General features: G+C 39.6%; 1 protein-coding gene across 4 annotated transcripts in view; it reads right to left on the bottom strand.

Moving 5' to 3' along the window:
- caskin1 (CASK interacting protein 1) overlaps positions 1-16396 on the bottom strand; it is a 732522-nt gene that overhangs the window by 80941 nt on the left and 635185 nt on the right. For 3 of the 4 annotated variants that reach the window (XM_072269050.1, XM_072269053.1, XM_072269054.1), the window contains exons 11-12: positions 14935-15153; positions 522-617 (exon numbers count right to left, since the gene is read on the bottom strand). In XM_072269050.1, coding sequence (XP_072125151.1) covers positions 522-617; positions 14935-15153 — 315 coding nt within the window. The remainder of the gene's footprint in view (positions 1-521; positions 618-14934; positions 15154-16396) is intronic. The other variant, XM_072269052.1, reaches the window with a different exon arrangement.

Genomic DNA, 16396 nt, shown 5'->3' with positions numbered 1-16396 from the left:
TGTTCGCCCACATCATACGGCATGGCACATAATCAACCAATGATATAAAATTATGAGGTGTATTGATAGGGTCAGCGCAAGCAGACTTTTCCCACTGAGATTGGGTGAGGCTAGAAATAGAAGACATGGTTTAAAGGTGAAAAGTGAAATACTTAATGGGGACTTCTTCACTCAGAGGGTGGTGAGTGTGTGGAATGACTGGAAGTGGTGGATAGGGGTTCAGTTTCAACAGTAAGAGAAGTTTCTGTAAGTGCATGGATGGGAGGGGTATGGAGGGCTATGATTCGAGTGCAGATTGGAATAGTTTAATAATAGTTTGGTACAGATGAGATGGATTGAAAGGCCTGTTTCTGTGCTATTGTGCTCTATGACACAGTATCCGATTAAAGAGCCCCTTTGAAAGTGGTCAAATGTACTTTTTTTTTGCCAGAAAGGGCTCCGTAGGAGTTGCTCTGGAGCTGTTAGAACTCATTGTCACAGCTGGAATGAAATTTGCTGGGGGCTAGTCTCACCGACCCTACCTGCAAACGGCTTTCGCAATACCCAGATCTCTTCCGTTGTGGTGGCAGGCTGCACTGGAGACAGATGGGAAGGACTTGATTCAGAGCCTCGGGACCCTGCAGGAACACCAGTCAAACGTTCAGTCAGTTGCAGAAGCATTGAAATGTGACGCAGAACGAGGCCATTTAAACCTTTCTGTCTGATTGTCAACTCTCCAAACGTAATCTCGTAGTTACATAACAACTGGTGCTCATCAAAATGCCTTCATAATCCTCTCAAGCAGTGAGCTTCATAACCCCAAGCACTTCTAGCTGCCAACATTTCTTAAGTATCCTCCGTGATACTTCACCAAGTTATTCAAATCTTTGTTGTGACTATTTATCTGTCTGTCAATGGAAATAAGTCTTTCCTATTCCCTCTATTTTGTTAAATTATTTGGCTCAATTGAATCACCCCTCAATTTCTTTACTCCAAAGAAAATTGACCCGGCCTACCTGTGTGGCCATAGTTAAAGTTCTCCGTTTGAATAGTATGTAAATCTCTTACGGGCATCTCTGTTTTCTCTGTTCACTCCTTGTTCTCCCTTTGGATAATTGAATTCAATCCTCCTGGTTTAAGCTGCAACTAGACAGTCCTGATTGTCCCTCAGTTTTTTTTCCATCATGGCCCAGGTGGAAAAGGATGGATTTGATGTAAATCTGAGGCATTTCCTATATATTGGTAATTCTATGCTTAAATGCTCAATATTATAAAATATATGGATAGAAAAATGGATGGCTACATAGCAGGGAAGAGTTAGATTAATTTTAGAGTAGCATAACAGGGCGACATGAAATTGTGGGTCAAAGATCGAAAGGCAGTGCTTTATGTACTAAAGTATGTAGAGGAAATTAATACAGGAAATTTGAACACACTCTAATTTATACTGTACCACTAATGGAACAGATATTGTGGGCCAAAGAGCCTGTTATTGTGTTGTATTGTTCTATGTTCTAATAATTAATGGTGCTTTCCCCACTAAACACCCTGTGAACGATAATTGCCACATAAAAATAGAAGAAACAAGGGCATATTGCCTCTTGAGCTAGATGTTCCATTCAAAAATGCAGGGGAGATCTGACCTTAGCCTCTACTCTACCCTCCCAATAACCCTTCCCTATGCTACTGACCAAATATCTTGTCCAAGAATATACAGATTTATTCATCTTCTATGGCTCTCTGGGATATGGAACTCAGAAGGTTCAGCACCCCTGAGGGAAGAAATTTCTCTTTATTTCCGATTTCTCCTTATTCCAAAATCATGCACTCTGGTTCTCTGTTTTCCTGCAAGAATAAATATGCCCGAAGAATCACATACTTTCAAAGAGATCACCACTCATTTTTCTTTTTGAACCCCTAGCACCATTCTCTTGTACTTACATTTAAAGATTTGACCTTTTTTTTGTAGCTGTTACCTTCTTATTCCTCTCCCACCTTACCATTCACCCAGGGAGTGTGAAACTTCTCCCTGACCATGCCTCTGTGTGCCTCTCTTTCCCTCAACAACTGCACCTCTGCTTTTGTGTCTGACTGCCTCTGTCTCTCCCTCTCTCTCTCCTACTTTCTCTCCCTCCCTTTCTCTCTCCATCACTCTCTCTCTCTCTCTCTGTCTTTCTGTCTGTCTCTCCTTCACTCTTTCCAGCACCACTGCGGTGAATAGGTGTCATCAGTAGTCAGAAGATGCCTCGCTGTCCGTGAGAGATTGTACCAGAACAGGGACGTCCTGGAGCAAGTCTGTGAAGAGATAGGTGCATTAAACTAGAAAAGCAGAAACATATAAAACATCCAGAAACTCATGGAATAGGTACATCAGTCACTGTGCACAATGCAGAGTATAAATTTGGCTCGACTTGCCAATGCAATACACAAGTCAAGGATAACAGCTGCCAGTTAAACTCACCTCGCGCATTGGGCTTAAATTCCATGCAACTTTCTTGCCTCTTACTTTGAATTTTCTTTACTCCAAGGTGGTAAATGAGCACTTTGTACCAGTTAACTAGCATGAATGATGTTGGGCCAGTATATCAAGGTCTGCAAATAGATCGAACTGCCAGCATTTCTCAGAAGAAGTACTTGTACTGTTGAGATTCTCATGTAAATAAACAACACCCAATGGTGGAACAGGCTCTCGTTGGGAAACATTGGGAATTTGGTCCAAAACCCATGCCAGATTAAACCTGGTGTGGGAACGATGACCCAACTGATCTCAAAAGGCTTTAAGAAAGAATAAAATAATTTACTTTCTTTCTTTTTAAATCTTTTTATTGAATTAGTACACAAAGAGTAAAACATATAGCAACCAATACATTGTTAGGATATAAATATAAAAGTAATATTAATACAAAAAAAATACAAACAACGTATGTTAATTATCGAATAACAAGGTAATATAATTGTATACTAATTTTTCATATATACCAATAGAACGAAAAAAAAAACCAGAAAAAAACCTACCGTGCAACTAACCTAACAAAGCAAAGCAATGGGCTAACTAGGTATATACTAGACTTTGAACAATTAAACAATCGCGTCCTCAAACCTGACCTTTGCTAATAACGGATAAAATCCACAAAGGGAATGTATATATGGTCAGAGAGAAAAAAATAGTTACATTAAATGAAAATATTGAATAAACGATCTTCAGGTCTGTTCAAACTTAACTGAAGTATCATAAAGATTACTTCTGATTTTTATGTAAATAATTTACTTTTTATTATTATTAAAATTATTAATTATTATTATATAATAAAATAATTTACTTAAAAAAAGGTTTTGTGTTTTATTTGATGATTTAAAATTTATGTTTTAAAAAATGATTCTAGTTGACTTTTAATAGTTTATACCTTTTGAAGTATTACTTCACTTTTAATTACTTTAAAATGCTTCTGCATGGCATAGACATTCAAAGCCCTTGAAAGGCCTTGGCCAGTTAAGAAAGTTGGGGCTTGGCTTTGCCAGTTGACAAATGTTTTCAGAAGAGTCAAGCATTTTTGACTTGGCTAAGCTAAGTTCAGTGGAGAGGGGAGCAAGTGAACAGTGGCTGGTCAACACCTGTAAAATATAGGTTCTCCAGAATCAATGCCAGATTGTATGGAGGACTTTGTCATTCACATACTATTTATTCTTGGCTGCTCTTGAGAAATTAGTGGTTGCTTTCTATGAATTGATTCCATACTTCTGGTTTAAAGCAGTACTGCTGTGCAGAAAGTTTCAGAACTTACACCCAGTATTGTTGAAGTAATGGCAATGTATTAGTTTCTAGTAGTGTGATGACTCGAGTCAAGTACGATGTTCTCCTAGGACAGGGGTTCTCGACCTTTTTTATGCATGGGCCAATACCATTAAGTAAGGGGTCTATGCAATCCCAGGATGGGAACCCCTGTTCTAGAGAAATGTTTATTTGTCATCCTTTAAGTCAGGGGTTCCCAACCTGGGGCCCAAGGACCCCTTAGTTAATGGTAGGGGCACGTGGCATAAAAAGATTGGGAGGCCCTGTGACCTAATGGGTTGTATATTGATGGGTTCTCAGGTGGCTGTAGGGGCCAGTCAGGAATCCACATATTCTGGGCCAGTGTGGGCAAGAGTAAGTGGTGACTGTGGTTAGCAGTTGGGTCTTTTGACTGCTCAGTCTCTCCTTTTGCAACTACCGCTTGTTCTCTGTGGCACAGCGGAGGTCGCTCTCAAGTAGCACAACTCCCTCTTGAACAGATTTCCTCCAAGTGTATCTATTGAGTGCGATGTCCACCCAGGTTTTAGATTTAATGTCAAATTTCTTCAGGCTGATTTTGATGTTATCTTTGAAGAGTCTCCTTTACCCACCAGGGGCTCGCTGACTGTCTTTCAACTGAGAGTAAAGGTTCTGTTAGGGGAGGCACCAGTTAGGCGTCTGAATGACATGGCCCATCCATCGGAGTTGGTGTTGCTTTAACACGGTTCATGTTGGCCTCCTCCAGTATGCTGGTGTTAGTGAGTCTGTAGACAGTAGTCACACTCTACAGTTAATCGTACTTTTTGTTTTGTAAGATTGCTTTTATACTTATACCTATTGTGCTTTTTTATGCTGCATCAGATCCAGAGTAACAATCATTTCATTCTCCTTTACACTTGTGTACTGAAGAATGACAATAAACTATCTTAAAACTTGAATCTTGTATTCCAGATGAAAAATATGGTGGAGAGAAGTGGAAACGGCAGTCCATAATGTTCCCAAATCCTTATTCCCTGAAACCCCCTGGTCAACAGGGATTACAGGGAAGTGCTGTTTAGGTAGTCTAGGAGAATAACTGGTTGCATTTTATAGATGTACTACCGTATTCTGGAGTTGTGGTATACAGCAAATATTAATTTCAAACAGCAACCAGTTTTCAGACTTTAATGTGGATTGAAGATTAAGTTTAAAATGCAGCCCAAAACAATAGTCTTTCTGGAGCTGCAGACTGGTGTTGATTGCAAACCAGGCAACATCCATTCACCTGAGATGTCTGCATATGCATGAATGCATCCTAGAGTTGGTGGGGATTAACATTCATTTTGGGAGTCTGGAGTGTGGATGTGAAGATGGAAGTATTTGAAAAAGTGTATGTAATTCAAATAAAGCATTGTGGATACATTCTAACTGTATATTTGTCCTGCGGTTAACTTTGATCTTAAGCATATAAAAACGTCATGCAATAATGTGTCAGGCAGGCCTCTTCTTCCAAGAGCATCTTGAGTATGATGCCTGCTGCCTGTTTTGCTGAATCAAGACTTCTATATCCACCAGCTTCAGTATCTCTCCATTGACTTTGCTCACAACAGTCACAACATCACTGATAATGGACTGAATAAATGCTTAGGTTGTGGATCGGGGATTTGATCAATTGGCCTGTATTTTGCTGGTGTTAAGCTCCTTGTATTTTATTGGTGTTGTGCTCATCTGTTTAGAGGAGTGTGAACAAAATGAACCAGACATCAGAATCCTTCAAAGTCACTGTGCCCTTTTGCTAGACGATCCAACATTAATTGGGCACCAGGGACATTGGGTTGGCCAGTATCACATTGCTTTGACACATGTGCACACAGCCCCTGGATCACTCAGAGAAACAGGTGCGTGCATAGTCACTGGAAATGCATAAATTACTTTTCAAGGACTCTGAAAAAATTAACAGAAAGTATATGCCATCATAGTTTCTGAATTAAAAAATATTACTTAATTTAAAAATAAAACTTTAATAAGTAATTTTTTTTATTAATTTAAGTTAATTGTGTTAATTTAAGGGGTTCTTTTCTAATCTTTCAAAAGTGGGTCATGACTGTATGACTGCTGAAATCTCTGGTTTCATAGCACATGGATTGACTTCTGTATCTGTACTACATTTAACTTCACCCACTCTAATGCCAGATTAAAATAGAGACAATTTTTTGTTACGTGATCCATCAGGTCTCTATAAAGTCTTTTGGATAAACAATAACCCTTCTATAACTAGGTCAAGGACACCACTTGGTTATTGCAAGTGGCAGCGGAAAAGCTGGAGGGAGAAGCTATATTTAATATGCCTGAGTGACATCAGTAACTAATAAATTAAAGCATACAAGTACTTGCATAAATCCAGAAGGTTTTACCACCCTGAGATGTTTTAAATTATTTTGTTGCCAATGAAGTACTTTGAAAAACTAAAATGAGAAAAAAACTGCAATCAAATAATGAACAGACAGTGTTTCTTTTCTTGGAGATAGAAGAAACTGCGGATTCTAGAACCCAGAGCAAGAGAAAAGAATTTGTTGGAAAATCTTAGTGAGTTACACAACTTCTATGGGGGAAAGGATGCTTCAAATCGATGTTCTGGCTCAAAACCCTGAATCAGAAGTGAGAGGGGAGATGAGGGAGGGTGGTGAGAAAGGGACCTGTAACTGACTGGTGGACCAAGGATGAAATGAAGGATGGTGGGCAGATTAGTTTCCTTGCTAATGTTTTATTGGCAGCTCCTAGATTGGTTTTGTGGTAGTATCTGAACTTATTTACATTGCTGACATACGGACGTATGAGTTCTAGGTCCAATGCGTCATCCAAAAGAAGTCATCTCCAACGGGGCAACAGTTCCCCAGCAACGCACCCCCACCCCCACAATGGAATGAATGCCAACCTGGACCAAGCTGCAGAGGGTTGTAAACTCAGCCAGCCCCATCATGGGAACAGCCTCTTCACATCAAGGACAGCTTCAAGAAAGCAGCATCTATTATTAGTGACCCTCAACACCCAGGACATGCCCTCTTCTCATTACTACCACCAGGGAGGAGGTACAGGAGCTTGAAGACACACACCCAATATTTTAGGGCCAGCTTTATTCCCTGTGCCATCAGATTTCTGAATGGTCTGTGAAGTGAGGAGTACTACCTTACTATTTTGCCCTCCTTTTGCACTACTTACTTGAGGGTATTTGACTTCATCATCCTTTCAGGCAGTGAGCTCTAGACCTCACCACTCTTAAGGTGACAAAATATTTTCCTCAACTCCTCTCTGTCCTTCTACTAATAACACCATTCTTTGAATTAAGGTACTTCAGAAATCCTTTGTCAAGTCTTCCCTTTATGGTAAAGTGAGTAGCTGATAAAATACAGGTACTCACTTTAGGAGGATCCAGTCTATTGATTTATCTGCCAGTGCGCCACTGGCATTTAGGGCAGCAACGAAAGTCCTCCACCTCTGTCTGTCCTTGGCCATCTTCTCTACTATGCCCCAGGTGTGGTTCAGGGTCCTCATTTTTGTCTTCAAGGTACAGCCTTTAAGTTGTCTTTGGTCTTCTGCATTTCCTCCGTCCTTCAGGGGTCCAATGAAGTGCTGTCTTGATGATGGAATTGGGCTCTCTTTCCATCACATGCCCAATCCATCTCTACCGTTGCTTCATGATGATTGTGGCCACATCCTCTTGGTGACACTGAACGAGTAGGGTGTGTTTGGAGATCTTTCTTGGCCAGAAAATATAATGTGGAATGACAGCAGCTTGGCAAGTTTGCTCTTCATCATGCTTCAGCACTCTGACCCGTACGAGAGTGTGGAGAGAACACAGCTCTGGTACAGCTTCACCTTGGTGTGAGCCAGTGGCCAATGTTACTTCATGAATACACATAACAAGCTGCTTGCCCATATGTCACCAATGTAAAAAGAAAATCATCGAAGTATATAGAGAGGAGGAAAGTTGGCCTCACATTTCTATTGACCTGGAGCCTTTTAAAACTCTTGACAGTTAATCAACCACTTTTGAAACTAAGACACTGTTGTATTGTAGGAAACACAGCAAACTCCCACAGGTGATAACGTCTAGGTCATCAAATTTAGTGATATTCATTGATCGCCAAATATTGGTTAGAATGTCAGGGGGCTCCCCTGTTCGCCCTCAAAATTGTGCAATGCGGTCTTTCATGTCTTCCTGAGAAAGCAGACTCTAATTGAACGGTGGGAGGAGAGAGACCAGCACGCCGCACGTGCGCAGCCCTCCGGTGAAAAATGATACCATATCCGTTTAATAGGGGCCGTGGACAATTCTGATTTGATGGAGACAGACGTGAAAGCACAGAGGAACATCTGGAGAAATTTCTGAAACGCCACTTCACTGCTGTTGTTACTGCGTGGTCGGGAATCTTCTGGAGGGAAGGCCTCAAAATCCCCGGCTTTTCCTGCTGTTGGCGACCGAGATTGAGGTCGAATCGTTCGGACAGAGATGGTGATCCGTACTCGGTATCAGAGAGCTGATCGGAGGCTCAAAGCTTTCGGATGACTCAGAGTCGGATTGTGGTCGGGCATGGCAAGGAGAGTTTTTCGTCCTTCTCCCGTCTGCGTGAGATGTGGGACATTTGAGAGACTTTGAACTTTTTACTGTGCTCATGGACTTCTTCATCAAGTTATGGTATTGTTGCACTGTTGTAACTATATGCTATAGTTTTTTCAATGTTGGTCTGTCCTATGTTCTGTGATATCACACCGGAGGAAATAATGTATCATTTCTTCATGCATGCATTACTAAATGACAATAAAAGAGGACTGTGTGTCTTCCTAATCTAATTGGCAACTTATCCAAACTATGACACTTCTACAGGTACAACCAGGCTCAGCTCTTTTCCCAGGTGTTATAGGATTCTTAAAGGGACCACTTATATGATAAGGATGAACTTTTGATCTGTCACTCTATCTTGTCATGAGCCTTGTACTTTATATATCTAGCTGCACTGCACTTTCTCTTTAACTGTAATGCTCTTTTCTCTTTTTTTATCCCCCTTTTTGTCATCCTGATGTACTTATGTATGGAAGTACAAATAATAGTTGTTTGCTATATGCTGGCACTTGTAACAATAATAAACCAATTATATTAGAAAATAAAAATGTTGCTTCCTGAATACTTTTGGGGGCATCTTATTGATTTTGAGCTGCTGATCATGAAAATCACCATGAAATTTCCCTATCACACATCATTTTTTAAAATCACCTGTATTTGTTATTTCAATTTATAATTCAATCTAATTACAATGTTGCCCACAATGTAAGCTGAAAAATTTTCTATTTTGTCCAGGCATGCTTTGGCATGGTTAGGCAGGACAGGGTTTAGAAAGGCTATAGATTTCTATGAAGGATTTTGATATTTGAGACAGATATTTCCCAGAACAACTGATATCAAGATTCAGGACGGCATTTTTGCTGGCCTACAAATTAAATGGGTCATTTGAAGAACTTCTAGTGGGACCAGAGAAAATTGCATGGAAGACATTGAAGGATATTGCTGGAAATTTTCTTGGCAACTACCGAGCACTAAACTACATGCAGCTGGTTGACAACATGCTTTATGCAGTCAAAACTATGAAGTGCAACATGTCACTAAATATTCATTTTCTGCATTCCCATTTAGAGTTCTTCCATGCAAATTTTGGTGCTGTCAGTGATGAGCGTGGTGAAAGGTTTCACCAGGACATTGTGGTCATGGAGAAAAGATACCAGGGCAACTGGAATCCATCAATGCTGGCTGATTATTGTTGGATATTTTAAGCAAGAAGCCTCAGACTCTGAGTACAAATAAAAATCATCAGCAAAAGATTTTTTAGCTTCGTTGAACTATTGCAAAGCATCAGCAGCATTATGGAATTAAACATATTATATTCAATAAAAATTAATTTCTTGTTTCTCCAAATTCCTACTGTGATACAAGTAGTCTGAAATTATATTTGTGTTCAGCTTCAAGCAGTCTATCATAAGCAAAAAGTGAACTTTTGTAAAAAGCTGTTGCCAGGTGTTATCAGTGCAACAACCTCCCATAATGCATTAGAATTTCAGGTTAGGTTTCAGATGCAACTTCTAAATTAGCTGCTCTGCATTCTGACCCAAGGAGATTCAAGACCCGAGAAACATAACACTATATTAAATATTTGCAGACACTGCTTTGGAGAAAATGTTGAACATTTCAGAAAGGTGTTTGGTGATTTATTGAGCTATTTTAGGTCTGCTTCCCAACGTAAGAAACCTGATGTTATCCTTTGAAGTGGGCTGTACACCTAAACAGCGTGACATGATTAAATATTTGTTAAGAAAACATGGAGTACGGCTTACATTTGTGGCATCAGGGAGTTTTACATGTCTAAATTAAATGCCGTACTTAATGCTTCCTGTGCTGGGCCAGCTACAGGGAGGGACTCTACACTCTGCAGTTTGGAGCCTTGCCTACTGTTAATTACACTGTGTAATGAGGCTTGATGAAGTCAGTGATCATTTTTGTCAGCTTCTTTGAATGGAAGAGCTGCCTTGTACTAATTCATCCCCTGTTACCATGTATTGTCATGGCAACAAGAAGGCTGATAAATACAACTGGACTGGTAATGGTTTAATAGACCAGAGAGAATGTTGGGATTACAGAGAGAGTTGAGGATATTTAATGCAGGTACTCAAAAGTCAGAATGGATTGATCTATTGGGACAAACTGCTTCCAATCTCTTTCAGGTCAGCAACAAAATATGAGGTTTATCAGAATAATAAGCAACAGCATGAAAAGAACATTTAGGCAGAGACCTATTGGAATTGATAGAAGCAGATTCCAAGGAGGTTTTCTGAGGTACTTGACAAGGAGGAAATTTCAGGGGTAAAGGAAAATCAAAAATAAACCCCGCAGATGCTGGAAATCTGAAATAAAAACAGACAAATGCTTCGACCTGAAATGTCAGCCTTATTTCTCTCTCCATAGACACTGTTCAAAATGCCGAGTGTTTTAAATCAAATCAAATTCAAGTTTAATTATTATTTAACCATAAATTTGACTGGCAGAGCAGACTCAATGGGCTGAATAGCCTACTTCTGCTCCTATATCTTATGGCTTTATGGTCTTATAAATGAATACAACTGAACGTAACAGCGTCCCTCTGGGGCCAAGATGAAAATCATACACAGTACATTCAAAATAGCGAGCAAAATAAAATACAGTCACGCAAAAAGAAAACATGTACATGGCCCAAGCCCCTGAGCGACATGTCCTGCAAATTGATGGTACAGTGTCTGTCAGTGTGCAGATGCACGTAATCCAGACTGATATTCCACTGATTGAACACTAGAGGGCAGCACTGATGGGAGCGGCAAATCCCCAACCAAGCGCAGATGCCTCGCTACACCTCCTTAGGCGTCCCCTCTCCAGGACTTCAGCAGCAGGCAAGCTGCCCAAATGGAGAGTAGGTTGATCATGTGGCCTCGTGCCGTCAAGGCAAAGTCATAGATTCAAAAAGTCATAGAGCACTAGAGCACAAAACAGGCCCTTCTAGCCTGTGCTGAATTGTTATTCTGCCTAGTCTCAACAACAACCATGGACCATAACCCTTCATACCTCTCCCACCCATGTACCTATCCAAACTTTTCTTATATGTTGCAATCAAACCCAATTCCACCATTTCTACTTGCAGCTCTTTCCACACTTCCCGCAGAATACCCACCTACTTATGCAGCCACAGTATTAGCTTAGTTCATCTAGTTGGATGTCTGAAGCCAGGCAGTTAGATTCAGGGCTGAAGTGTAAAGGCTCCAGTGAAGATAAGCATCTCCCTTTGGGATAGGTGTGACTCGAGCTGGTAGAGTTTCCCACCTCATTCTCATTGCCTTCATGCTACAGAATCAGTAAAATGTTACCTGTCTGTCAAAAGAGGTCAGTCACACTGTGCCTCTGAAATTCACTGTGGATCAGGGTTGTTATAAAGGCAAGAGTCAAATGGCCTAATACAGGCCAAACTGAGGAGGTTCTTCAATGGTAAAACACATAAAATGCTGGAGGAACTGATGAAGGGTCTTGGCCCAAAACGTCAACTGTTCGTTTCCCTCCATAGATAGAGCCTGACCTATTGAGTTCCTTCCAACATTTTGCGCCTGCCGCTCAAGATTTCCAGCATCTGTATAATCTCTTGTGTCTTCCCATTCATTGGTCAGAGGTGACACCTTCCATCTAGTTATCATGAGAGAAGTCAATTGACATGACAGTGAGTCTTACACAATTATTATATTAAGTGAAATCAAGTCTTTGTTAGATCTACTGACAGTGCCACAACAGGAATCATTTCTGACAAATTTGCCTTCAAAAAGGAACTGGAGAGGACGACTGACCAGATGGCAGTTCTATGAATAACTACCAGCTGACTGTACAATACTTATTGCTTATTCCACAGATGTGCAATACCATGTGGAAGTTAAAGGCCAGATGTGGAGGCATCAAGCCTCTTGCACTGTCCCTGGATTTTGAGTCTTGGGTATTCTGTAAGTTGCTGAGTTGGGGGACTAGGTACACCATGAATCTGGCCCATCAAATTGGTGATACCCTTAGCACAGCTCCATTCATTTCAATGAGATTACCAACCTCCATTTAAAGCAGCAGTTCCCAACCTTTTTTATGCCTGGGACCCCAGGTTGGAAACCTCTGATTTAAAGGGTAATTCGAAGCATTTTGTTTTGCTCTGTTTTTCTCTATTTCAGTATATATATATAAAATTTGGCCTTTACATTTACACTTCCATCTGTAAATTAATTTATAATGAAAAAAATCGTAATGATTTAACTTATAGTATTTTTGTACTATTTTTCAGTGCCTCTCCCCCAGTACATACTGTATGTTAGGAAAAGAGTTTTCCACACCCATATCCAATGGACACTTTGGAAAAAATTTTAGATTTAAATCTCTCACAGAAAAGTGTTGTAGCAATCATATATAATATAATTATGAATTTATGCCCTGATGTTTCCAATAAAATTAAAGCTGACTGGGAAAGAGAACTTAAGATTATTATACCAATTGAAAAATGGGAAATAATTCTTCAGTTGGTTAATTCATCCTCTATATGTGCTAAACATGTGTTGATACAGTTCAAAGTTGTGCATAGGGCTCATATGTCCAAAGATAAACTATCTCGTTATTATTCTTATATTACTCCAATTTGTGATAGATGTCATTGCGAGATAGCTTCTTTAACTCACATGTTTTGGTCATGTCCTTTGTTGGAAAAATATTGGAAAGATATTTTTGACATTATTTCCACGGCTCTGAATATAAATTTACAACCCCATCCAATTACTGCTATTTTTGGATTACCAACGACAGATTCAAATTATTTAACCTCTTCAGCACGTAGGATGATTGCATTTCCTACTCTAATGGCTAGAAGATCCATTTTGCTGAATTGGAAAGAGATTAACCCTCCTACTGTATTTCATTGGTTTTCACAAATTATGGTATGTTTGAATTTGGAAAAAATTAGAAGTGCGGTTTATGACCCTTCTATTAGATTTGAAAAAACTTGGGAGGCCATTCATTCAGCATTTTCATTCGATGTAATTTGACTATTTCCAAACTTGTTTTATTCCTCTGTACTGTTGGTTGAGAGGAATGGAGTCGTTGACACTCAGGTTTTCTTTTTTCCTATTTTCAAGTTGTTAGTATTGCCCAAGTCTTTTAGTTTAGTTTACTAATTCTGTTTAGTTTTTTCTGGGATGGGGTTTCTTTTTTTTCTATTTTTTTTCTTTTTCATGATTGTTCTTCAGTTTTTTCTTGCTTTATATTACTCATTGTTATTCTACACGATTGGGAGCTTCGTCAATTTATACTATATGGTTTTACAATTACTCATTTTAACTGTAACAATGTATCTCCTACTACTTGTATTTTTGCTTTGTTATGTTTTCATTTTATGAAATTAATAAAAAGATTGAAAAAGAAAAGAAAGGAAAAGTCTGCTATCAGCTGTCATCAGTGAGGTGTCTCAGTGGGTCCTTAGTCCTTGCCACCTGAATCCTAGACATCATTAGATGCCAGCACTGGGAATAGCTTGACCATATGAGTTTAGCAGGGCCACATGTCTAGCATGGTGAGTGACTGCAAGGTAAGAGAGAGATCAGTGCCATGTGGGCCACCAAGATTCTTTTTTTTTGACTTTGTAACGTGTAAAATGAACTACCTTCTTTGCACCCTCTTTTGGATTTTCACTTCCATGGCTTTGAAGCTCCTCTGACCTCCTGTCCCAACCACCTGATATGCCTTGAATCACCAAATCACACAACAAATGGAGTCTTTTTGTCTCTTTGAAAGAACCATTCAATTATGCCCAATCCCTACCCTTCCCCAAAACCTTACATTTCTCCTTCAAGAACTGATTCTGCCCTCTTCTGAAATTGACTCTCGAATCTGCTTCTACCGCTGTGCAGGACAAGGCATGGACACCAACCTTTCGATGCATTAAAAATTGTAGCCTTGTCTCACTTCAGGTTCTTTGGTGAATTGGCACCAAAAACCATCATCAGAATGTGACTTAAATTTGGATGAGCCACAGTTTTATTTCACGTGACTGCTGATTATTTTAAACATGAGACACATTTCAGCAAAACAAAGGAATATAAAAATTAAACACATGGAAATTCATGCACAATTGCTTACATACAAATAACAGGATTTCCCAGAAGTGTCCAATAAAGTAGAAGTGAAGTAGGTGTTGTGTATTTAATATTTGAGTAATATTGCATATATATATATATATATATATATATATATATATATATATATATATAAAGTTTGAGGAATACTTAATAAACTATATATATATATTTAGTATTCTTGTTCATTTAAATAATTAATTACAGATTACATGTATAAATGCATAAATTGCATATGACATCACGCTACCACGTGATACATGCACTCCTCACTTAAAGTAAACACAAAGTTAGACCTGCATTTTGGACTCCTGTGTCTTCCTTAGAATTAGTTTAATGTTTTGAAGTTCCATAGGGAATGCATTCTGGATTTTGCATTCAGTTGTTTTACTGCTTCCTGGGTGGTGTGGGGATGCACTTTATTGGGATCACATTTTGGGAAACCCTGACCAAAAATAAACAAAAGAAGCATTTTGATAGACTACCTTGTCCATGAGGTAATTCTTCTATATTGCTACTGGTTCTGTGATAACCAAAGGAACTGAAAAGTGGCTGATGGTGGTAAGGAGGAGGTGGAGGGGGAGGCAGCAGGGAGTTACAATGATGAGTGGAGTCCCCATTGACAACTGTAGTGCCATAGGCCGTGAGCTGTATCTTGTGATATTGCTGGGAACTGTAAGCATGAGAAACTGCGTCCCAAGAACCTAAAACGTTAAACAAAGAAAGGCAAAATGTAGAAAGTAATACCCAAAAAAAGCTGCAAACTTAAATGTTGTATGCAAATAATAATCATGGGTTTTAATTGTTACCAAGTCTTGCAATCCCACAGAAATAACCTTAATTTATACAACGCTGTAAGTGTAACAAAAACATCCCGAGGAACTTCTCTGAAGCAATGCCAATAAAAAAAATAATGACAAGCCACACAAGATGACATTAGGATATACAGCCTTAGAAATGACATATTATATTAAGGGACCTCTTGAAGGAGGAGAGACGAGGTAAATGGTAGAAAGTTTTAGGAAGAGAATTCCAGAGTTTTGGAACACCGGCAAAGGTGGTGTTATTAAATTCAGTGGTTAGAGTAAATCAGAGGGCCATAGAAACCTTGGAAGGAAAGTTATAGAGCAGGAGATGGCAGAGAAAGGGAGAGAGGAGGCCATGAAAGCATCTCCGAATAAGGGCAAGAGTTTTAAAATGCAGGCCCCAGAACCAGTGAGCATTGAGCTGAAAACAGCTGAGGAAAGCCAGGGCCTTGGAATCAAAGGGCCAGAATCATGCTGGACCAGTGCTCCTATACCTTGGCTGAATAGTTGGATTTGGAAGCCTACCTCAGTGGATCATGTAATCCCAACAACCAACAGGCTTCAAGTTGTGAAGCACAGGGTGACTGTGACAGGAAATATATCACTGCTTTGCACAAATGGCAGTGAATGAGGGGAGGGAGGGGCAGTACTTTGCCAGTGGTAGAAGCTGTCATTAATTTTTAATTTAAATGTCTATGACTTATAGTTTAAATAATCTAAAAATATAATTTTTACTGTTTTTAAAATAATGAAATGCAGTTAAATGAAATCAAAGAAATAATTAACACTTTAAAATAATGCAAAATAATTTCAATAAAGTAAGTTAGCTCACCAACAAATCCCATAGCAACCGCTGATCTGGTGCAGGATCCAAACAGTGACCTCTCCATGGAAACCCTGGATATTCCTGGCCACCTGTCCCTGCAATTAGGCCCTGCGGGGCTGGTTTGGAGGACAAGGAGGGGGTCCAAAAGCAGAGTGAAGTGACAGACCCTCATCCTGCTACGCCACCCAACCCATCCCCCTGGAATCTCTCTGCAAACCCTTGGATCCTGCGATCTACAATGCACATCTGGAAATCTTGGACTAACTCTATTTCAGTGGGCAGAAGGCCAGTAATTCCAACCAGTCTCAATGGACT

This window comes from Mobula birostris, chromosome 9 (genome assembly GCF_030028105.1).
Source record: "Mobula birostris isolate sMobBir1 chromosome 9, sMobBir1.hap1, whole genome shotgun sequence".
NCBI lineage: Eukaryota > Metazoa > Chordata > Chondrichthyes > Myliobatiformes > Myliobatidae > Mobula > Mobula birostris.
The sequence above is the reverse complement of the archived record's forward strand: the minus strand, read 5'-3'. Positions and strand labels throughout refer to the sequence as shown.